The 8,641-nt window shown below is 44.9% G+C and overlaps 1 protein-coding gene across 3 annotated transcripts; it reads left to right on the plus strand.

Moving 5' to 3' along the window:
* Positions 1 to 5,823: 5,823 nt before the first annotated feature.
* Positions 5,824 to 7,755, plus strand: LOC105496552 (ribonuclease A family member 1, pancreatic). Of its 3 annotated transcripts, none has more exons than XM_011767062.3 (3): positions 5,826 to 6,323; positions 6,792 to 6,874; positions 7,030 to 7,755. In XM_011767062.3, the coding sequence occupies exon 3, from the start codon at positions 7,055 to 7,057 to the stop codon at positions 7,511 to 7,513; it is 459 nt and encodes a 152-aa protein (XP_011765364.1). In that variant the 5' UTR covers positions 5,826 to 6,323; positions 6,792 to 6,874; positions 7,030 to 7,054; the 3' UTR covers positions 7,514 to 7,755. The 3 variants fall into 3 exon arrangements, with proteins under 3 accessions (XP_011765366.1, XP_011765364.1, XP_011765365.1); XM_011767063.3 differs by having other exon boundaries at positions 6,804 to 6,874; XM_011767064.2 differs by lacking the exon at positions 6,792 to 6,874 and having other exon boundaries at positions 5,824 to 6,323.
* The last annotated feature ends 886 nt before the right edge of the window (positions 7,756 to 8,641 follow it).

The raw sequence follows: 8,641 nt of genomic DNA on the forward strand, positions 1-8,641 counted from the left end.
TATATCCATAAAGGATAGTGGATATACTTTTGGGCAAGGGAGCTCAAGAGTTTCTGAAATTTTTGCTTATTTTAATTTAAGGATGCCATGGGTCCTTTTAGCCTTTCCAGGAAATTGTGGGTGGTAAGGATGGTGTCATTTTTGAGTAAGAGTTCTTTTATAAAGGTCGCCTTAAAGTGTGTGCCTCAGTCACTTGATATTTTAAAAGGTGGGATGCCCCAGGTGGAAAACACAAAATCAAGTGGCTTGTTCACAGATGTAAGGGCTGTAGCTTTTTGGCAAAGAAATTCTTCAACTAATCCTGAAAACAGAAATACAATATCTAAAACATATTCAAATCCTATGAAGAGTGAAAGCCTGTTAAGTGTCTTGTGAAATAACATTTATGCAAGGCGATTGATTTGGACTGGGCTCCTGCACTAAGCCTAACAGATCAAACAAATATGGTATGTTGTTTGATCTGTTAGGCTTAGTTGTTTACAGGCGTACAATATGTTGTAGCTGAGCTTTAACTAATTGCAGGAGACTCTGTAACCAATTAACCAATTAAGCTGTAACTAATGAAGCTGCCTCTGCACCATGCTTCTTTTGTCTCCTATAAATGCTATCAGATTATGTCATCGGTTGGAGTTCTCTGAATTTCCTCTGGTTCCAAATTGTGCCTGATTTTTGAACTGTTTTTGTTTTGTTTCGTTTTTGCTTTGTTTGCTCTGTTTTGTTCTGCTTTTCTTTGCTCAAATAAACTCAGCTAAAATGTACCCTCGTCTAAGGTTTTATTCCATGTAACAGTCTGAAGGTGTCCAAAGACACTTTGTTTTCTGGCCATGTCCCAACTTTACAGTTTTTCCAGAGTTATATTTTTGACAGGTGACACATGGCCCAAAAGTAAGCTCAGTTATCTTTTCAGTTTTCCTACCAATGTTTACTTAAGACAGTAACCAATTTGTCTATGCCACAATGGGTGGCATTCATGGAGAAATCCCGATAATGTAGGGGAGGAAATATCTTTCTTATCTGTCTTAACTTCTAAGGCAGGGCTCTGTAAGAGAAGGCAGATTAAAAAGTGAAAAGCATACACGTTTATTTAATCTACGTTTTATATGGCATGGAAGCCATCTGGAAATGAACCAGTTTGGGTAGATGCTTATATACTAAGTTAAACAAAGAGCAGTAAATTGTGAAAACAAGTCAAAGGGATATGGGCTAGGGTTGTTAATTATGGAGAAGTGGCTAGGGAGATAAGGGCTAGTTTAACAAGGTTTATTTGCCGTTTTCTGTCAACCTCAGCTGCCCCCATTTCTGGTGATAAGAATGTCTTCCTTCACTGAGCTTACTTTTGGGCCATGCGTCACCTGCTGTTCTTGCATCTGCTGTTTTTCAAGGGCTTTTAATTCAAAATAATCCATATGCCAGAATGGCATATTTTGGGGTGGTATGTTTTGAACTCATTTAGTAATATCTACTTGAGATTATCTGGGTGTCACCAAGCAGCATCAGGAATCATCTGAGTGAAGAGTACAACCAGATGTTTTCCATTCTTTTTCAAAATCAGTCAACACTTTATAATGGCCTCTTTGAATCCCCCAGAGATTTATCCTTTAAAGGCATAGATAGAGTCACAAGCTTGGTTAAAGTAGCTTCTTTGGCATAATGATCGGCTAGAGAATTTCCTTTAGTTTTCATATTGTCTCTTTTTATGTGGACCTCTACCTATATAATAGCCACCTCTCTAGAAAGTGGGGGTGCATCTGAAAGTTACTTAACTTGCTGTCCATTTCTAATGCCTATTTTCTTTCTTTTTTTTTTTTTTTTTGAGACAGAGATTTTGCTCGTGTTGCCCAGGCTGGAGTGCAATGGTGCGATCTCGGCTCACCACAACCTCTGCCTCCCGGGTTCAAGTGATTCTCCTGCCTCAGCCTTCCTGAGTAGCTGGGATTACAGGCATGCGCCACCACGCCCGGCTAATTTTGTGTGTTTAGTACAGACAGGGTTTCTCTATGCTGGTCAGGCTGGTCTCGAACTCCCAACCTCAGGTGATCTACCCACCTCGGCCTCCCAAAGTGCTGAGATTACAGGCATGAGCTACCACACCCAGCCTTCTAATGGCTATTTTCAAAGCATCTCAAAATCATATGCTATTCCAAAAGCATACCTGCAGTCTGTACATATGTTTGCTCTCTGGTCTTTGTTTAGTTGACAAATTCTAGTAAATGCAATACATTTTGCTATCTGGGCTGATTTTACTACAGGTAGTAGACTTTTTCTTAAGGAGAGTTTAAAATAGGGATAGCATAGCCTACTAATAACATAGGGAACCAGAATATGCCAGCTCAATAATTTTGAGCTGATTATTTTGAAAAACAGTAAATGCAGGAAAAACTCGAAAAACAGGGCTCATCATTTCCACAGCTGCCTCTCCCCTCTTCCTTCCCTGCTGTGAAAGAACTATACATTTCCTTTTTTTTTCTTTGAAACAGAGTCTCTCTCCATCACCCAGGCTGGAGTACAGTGGTATAATCATGACTCACTGCAGCCTCCACCTCCAACGTTCTCCCACCTCAGCCCCCTGAGAAGCTGAGGCTATAGGAGTGTGCCACCATGCCTGGTTAGTTTTGTATATTTTGTAGAAAAAGGGTTTCGCATGTTGCCCAGACTGGTCTCAAACTCCTAAACTCAAGCAATCTGCCTGCCTTGGTCTCTCAAAGGACTGGGATTACAGGCGTGAGCTACCACGCCTAGCCAAGATTCCCTTTTGTAAGATAAATTTCCATTTATATTCCCATTTGTACAGATGTCTCCCTTTCCTGTGCCAGGAAGAGGAGGACTTAATCATGGAGGACTTATCAATGGAGAAGGCAACCAACTTGAATTTGCGTAACGAACTTTACTAAACAACCCTTATATACTGTACACTTCCTAGTCCACTTGTCGCAACCTCCCCTGAAGCTCAAAACCCCTTTCCTATGTGCAGAGACCAAAGTGGCTCCATCTTGAATGCATTCACTATAAATCCTGCCTTGAGATCAAAACAACCTTGATGTTATCATGCAAATTATGGGCTATGACAAATACAGCATTCTTGCCTGTTCTGAAGGGTTGCCTTTCATTGTCTCTATACAGCACGTACCCCTTTTCCCTGTGGTATATAAGCTGTGGGTCTGGGGAATAGCAGTGCTGAGATTTACCTGTCTTGCTGCTGCCCAAGACGACACTTCCGTCTGTAAGTTCCCCAGTATAATAAAACACTCTTTACTGACAAATTGAATTTGTCTGCCTCATTCTTTAGTTTCTAGGCTCCTTCAGCATTTGGGGCCACTTCACAGATGTGGCCCTTTCATGGAACACTGTCTTATCACTTCTGCACAATTTTCTTTGTCAAAATGGCCTAGAAACTCTCAGGTTTAATTGCTTCTTTGAGTCTTCACTTCTTTTTTTATGAAGACTTCCATATTCATGTCGAATATTAATATTAAATTAAATTTTTATGCCTTTTCTCCTGTTAAATCTGTCTTTTGTCATTTTAATTTACAGAGCCCCCAGCCCTAGACTCTAGGAGGGTAAAGGAAGAATTGATTTTTCTTCCCTCAGTGTACTAACCTCAAGTGTCAATTTTGTGGTATGATCCATCAGTAAATCATATTAGGTCCGGGTTCTCAATAGGAGTTGTTAATAAATCTGACTGACATGCCGAATGTTCCCTGCTGAGGTAAGACAATCAAGAAGCTCCCCTTCCGGTAGGGACAGACAGTGGCAGAATTCAGTCTGCTGCAGAGATGAGTAGTAATGTGAGAGGGAGAGAGCGATAGAATCTTATAAGAGGTTAATCAGCTGCCTGAAATGTGCAGTGAGTTCTCAGTCAGGTGTAATGCCTGTGCTGCATGAGAACCAGGAGGTCAAGCAGGGAGCCTAGAACAAGTTCAGCAGAAGCAACAACAAATGTGGGGTGGCATCTACTGCCCTAAGACAAGCGGGGCTATGCCTTTGCAACTGGGTCAAGGATAATGCTGCAGTAAGGGCTTTTGATGGTTCCCTATGAAGTGCAATTAAAACTCCACAGGCTTGTCTAGATTGCTATGCATAAATAGACAAAATGGCTTCCTGTAGTTTCAGGATTCCTAGGGCCAGGGGCTGTTGAAGAGCCTTATTATAGTTACAGAAGATCTATTCACATCTGAACTGTGGTTCTGCAATCATCTTGCTGGGTGGAGGCCACTTTTGTGCAGCCACGCCCAGTACCTTAGTGGGGTCCACCTGACTAACCCAAACCATCCCACCAGGCGCCTTTCGGGTAAGTCCTGTGCCTTATCTATGTCTGTATCCCACAGTTGAATGAATGAATGAACACATTCCAACTTGACTATTCAAGATAATGAAAGTATTATTTAAGACTCAGAAAAATAAAATATAGGTGGGGGCTGGGGGAGTAAGCAAACTATAGGAGCCAAGAAAAAATTCCCCTTTCACCCTCCGAAGGTTCGCTGAAAATCAACTGACAAAAGACAGTTTAATAGGGAAAACTGCATGCAATTTTATTTATCAGAGTTTTACACTGTAGCAGGACGAACCGCAGACAAAACTCCTCAGACACGGGATTAAAGAAGGAAGAGGTTTTTTATTCGGCTGGGAGCATCAGCAGACTTGCGTCTTAAGAGCTGAGCTCCCCGAAAAAGAAATACTTGGCCTTTTTAAAGGCTTACAACCTTAAGGAGTCCACGTGAAAGGGTCGTGATAAACTGAGCAAGCGTGGGAAACGTGACTGGGGGCTACATGCATCAGCTAACAGAACAAAAAGTTTTACAATGCTTTTTTCATACAGTGTCTGGAATTTACAGATAACACAAGCAGTTTAGGCCAGGGGTTGATGTTATTATTATTACTTTTTTTAACTCCTAGGGCCGGGTGGTGGTGCCAAGGTTGTCTGGCTGTTTATCTTACTTTTGTTTCTTTGTCTGTTTCTTCCTGTCTTGTGAACTAGGCAAGGTTGGGGGAGGAGGGCAGCAGGAGTAGTAGTGGTCTCCTTCCTTAACACAACACGGGGGCCTTCAGAAGACCCAAAGATAGAGGGGAAAGTGGGCATTTTTACACTTAGGTATCAACAAAGTATGAACAGCTGTGTAGAAATGTGATTGGACAACAGGGGTGAGATCTAATGAAAATAGACTGAGTGGGGAAACCCAGCAAGGCCTCCCTGTCTAGATTCTTCTTGGCCTCCCTGAGCATTCGTTCTTTTTTCTGGGTGTGGGGGGCAGGACCTTCTCTGGAATGAGGATCTTATGACCTACAACCACACAACGTAGGTCAGATAATTTCACCATAGCCACTTTTTACACAGAAAGGCTGAAACAATCTGAATACAGAGCACGAAGGGATATTTTGATAATTCTTACTCCACAGGTATCCAAATTGTTACTCAGCAAAAGGACAGGTCTCTTTCTAGGAGTGCATTCTGCTGCTAACAAATATGATATGCTTTGTATTTTTTACCCAAAAAGAATTTGAGATTTGGGATTTAAGTTTATCTTCAGTTTCTCTACTCAATTCCCACCTACCAGTGGTTCTGATCAGTAGATAAGAACAGCTGCATCCTCTCGATGCCCCCAGAGCAGGGGGAGGAGGGTGGGCGGGAAGTGACCAGAACTGGGTGAGCTCACCCTAGAAGCCTCCTCCTCCTCCCTATTCAGTTATTTCCCGTTTCTTCTCCAGATCTGGGAAGCCTTCCAGCTGGGGGCAGCAGGACAGCCTCCATTCCCCCCGACCCCACCTTCCACCCCCGGGAGAGGTACTGCTGGGAGAATGCCTTCCTAGAAAGAGACTTGGGTTTTGCTCCCTAGGAGCCCTGGAATAGCCTTGGCCAGAATTCCACATCTCCCATCAGTACCTCTCCTGAGGAGCGGGCCTCCCTTTCCCGTGATCACCTTTTGCGTCCTTTGTTAACCTCCAAGTCTACTTGGTGAAAACGGCCCACGAAGAAGTAACAAGGACTTTGTCCCTAGTGTGTCAGGTTTGGGCACCAGTGCTGTAGTGGCTTTCTCTGCTGCTCCTTGTGCATCAGCAGACAAATGTGGTTTACATAGGAGGAAAGACTAATGTAGGCAAAGATTTGCTCTTTCTTCAGCAGCCCTGGAAAGATGGTGGCCTGGGTGATTCACCACTCCTTCCTCACGTCCTTGATTTTATTTCAACTGAGTTCGATATGCTCCTCCCACCCTTTTCCTCTTGGAAGCCAAACCCCTTTGTAATCTGTATAAGGTCCATACCCCAGGAGCTGAGTGACTGCAGAAACTGGCCTTCCATCTCTCTCAGACACCAAGCTGCAGATCCAGGTAAGCAGTCCAAGAGGTGTTCTCAGGTGCCGCTTCTGCTTCAGGGTCGGAGAGGAAGAAGCTAGGGCCAGTCCACAGCACTGAGAAAGCTTGGATGATGCTAGCGCTGAAAAAATGATGCTAGCCAGGCAAACATCAGCTGGAGGCAGAGGGGTCGGGGTGGAACGTGCAGGCTGCAGAGCATCCATGGAACTGGAAAAGCAGGAGCCCTCAAGTTGGGGGAAGCCAGCATTTCTCTTTGGAATACAATGGAATCCTTTATGATGCCAGTGTCAGGCACTGGCCTGAGTTCCCTTATGCTGTAAGACAACAAGACTCTGTCACTCATGGTCCTAGATGTTGGGGATACAATTTGGTTCATGATTTATTCAAACTGATGTTTCGATGAGCCATTTGAGCACTGGATACAAACATATTTTGGATCAAAGAAACACCAGTATTCAAAGATAGAAACTGACAGGATTTTAGGTCACTTCGTAGGTCACCACCTAAACGGGAAAAAGACCTCGCTTTGGAGAGTGGCAATAAAACGCTTGTGGAGAAGGATACACGTGAGTGTCTCATTACACAAAAAACCTCAGGAAGTGGGACGGACATCTTTCTGGTTGACCTGAGACAGAAACTGTAAGCCAGGGAAGCCATAGGTGGGAGCTGGAGTTCTTTTTCTAAGAGGGCTCTTTTCCTTCTGTCTCCTTTTCTCAATTAGGCTTTTCCGGGAAAGTGAGGCCACCATGGCTCTGGATAAGTCTGTCATCCTGCTCCCTCTGCTTGTCCTGGTGCTGCTGGTGCTGGGCTGCCTGGGCAGGGAATCCCGGGCCAAGAAATTCCAGCGGCAGCACATGGACTCAGACAGTTCCCCCAGCAGCAACTCCACCTACTGCAACCAAATGATGAAGCGCCGGAGTATGACACACGGGCGGTGCAAACCAGTGAACACCTTTGTGCACGAGCCCCTGGTAGATGTCCAGAATGTCTGCTTCCAGGAAAAGGTCACCTGTAAGAACGGGCAGACCAACTGCTTCAAGAGCAAGTCCAGCATGCACATCACAGACTGCCGCCTGACAAACGGCTCCAGGTACCCCAACTGTGCATACCGGACCAGCCCGAAGGAGAGACGCATCATTGTGGCCTGTGAAGGGAGCCCATATATGCCAGTCCACTTCGATGCTTCTGTGGAGGACTCAACCTAAGGTCAGAGCAGCGAGATACCCCACCTCCCTCAACCTCATCCTTTCCACAGCTGCCTCTTCCCTCTTCCTTCCCTGCTGTGAAAGAAGTAACTTCAGTTAGGGCTCCTAGTCAACACACTCATGCTTCCTTTTCCTGAGTCCCACCCCTGCGTGATTTTGGGGGTGAACAGTGGGTTGTGAGGTGGGCCCCATGTTAACCCCTCCACTCTTTCTTTCAATAAAACACAGTTGCAAGCACTTGATTTCTGAAGCGGTTCTGTCTAGGTACTGTTTCTGGCATTGCCTTCCAGCAAGGGGCAAGAACTGTAAATCTGATTCGCTTTGGAGAACGGTGAATGAAGTAATTAAATGCTTTCCCTTCTGACTTGGATTTTAGTGGCTTGAGAAAATTCCTTTCCTTGTAGATTCCTTGATGCCAAACCTAAAACTATTAAGTGTGGGCTGTTCTAGACAAAAGGGAGCAACAGCCTGGGACACTGCCATGCAGGGTGAACTGACAGAGGGGTGAAGCTCAAATACAGTCATTCTGTGGCACAGAAGGAAGGTGAGTGCAACCTCAGGAAGACCCTGCTTAGCCTCAGGATGAGGAAGAGGAGTCAATGAAATGATGATCCTAAATTTCCATTCTCCTTTTTTTTTTTTTTTTTTGAGTAAGCTATTACTAAATCAGAAAAATGGGCACCTCTTAGTTGGAAAGTCAGAATCTTACATTTTAGAGCTAGAAGTGACTTTGGAGAGCATGGAATTGAGGGATAGCAAGTAGATTTCAGTTTGTGTACCAACTCTAATTGGAAGTGCCGGTCGGGCATGGTGGCTTACACCTGTAATCCCAGCATTTTGGGAGGCTGAGGCCGGGCGCGGTGGCTCAAGCCTGTAATCCCAGCACTTTGGGAGGCCGAGGTGGGCGGATCACAAGGTCAGGAGATCGAGACCACAGTGAAACCCCGTCTCTACTAAAAATACAAAAAATTAGCCGGGCGCGGTGGCGGGCGCCTGTAGTCCCAGCTACTCAGGAGGCTGAGGCAGGAGAATGGCGTGAACCCAGGAGGCGGAGCTTGCAGTGAGCCGAGATCGCGCCACTGTACTCCAGCCTGGGGAGGCTGAGGCGGGTGGATCACCTGAGGTCAG

This window comes from Macaca nemestrina, chromosome 7 (assembly GCF_043159975.1).
Source record: "Macaca nemestrina isolate mMacNem1 chromosome 7, mMacNem.hap1, whole genome shotgun sequence".
In the NCBI taxonomy this organism is placed as follows: Eukaryota; Metazoa; Chordata; class Mammalia; order Primates; family Cercopithecidae; genus Macaca; species Macaca nemestrina.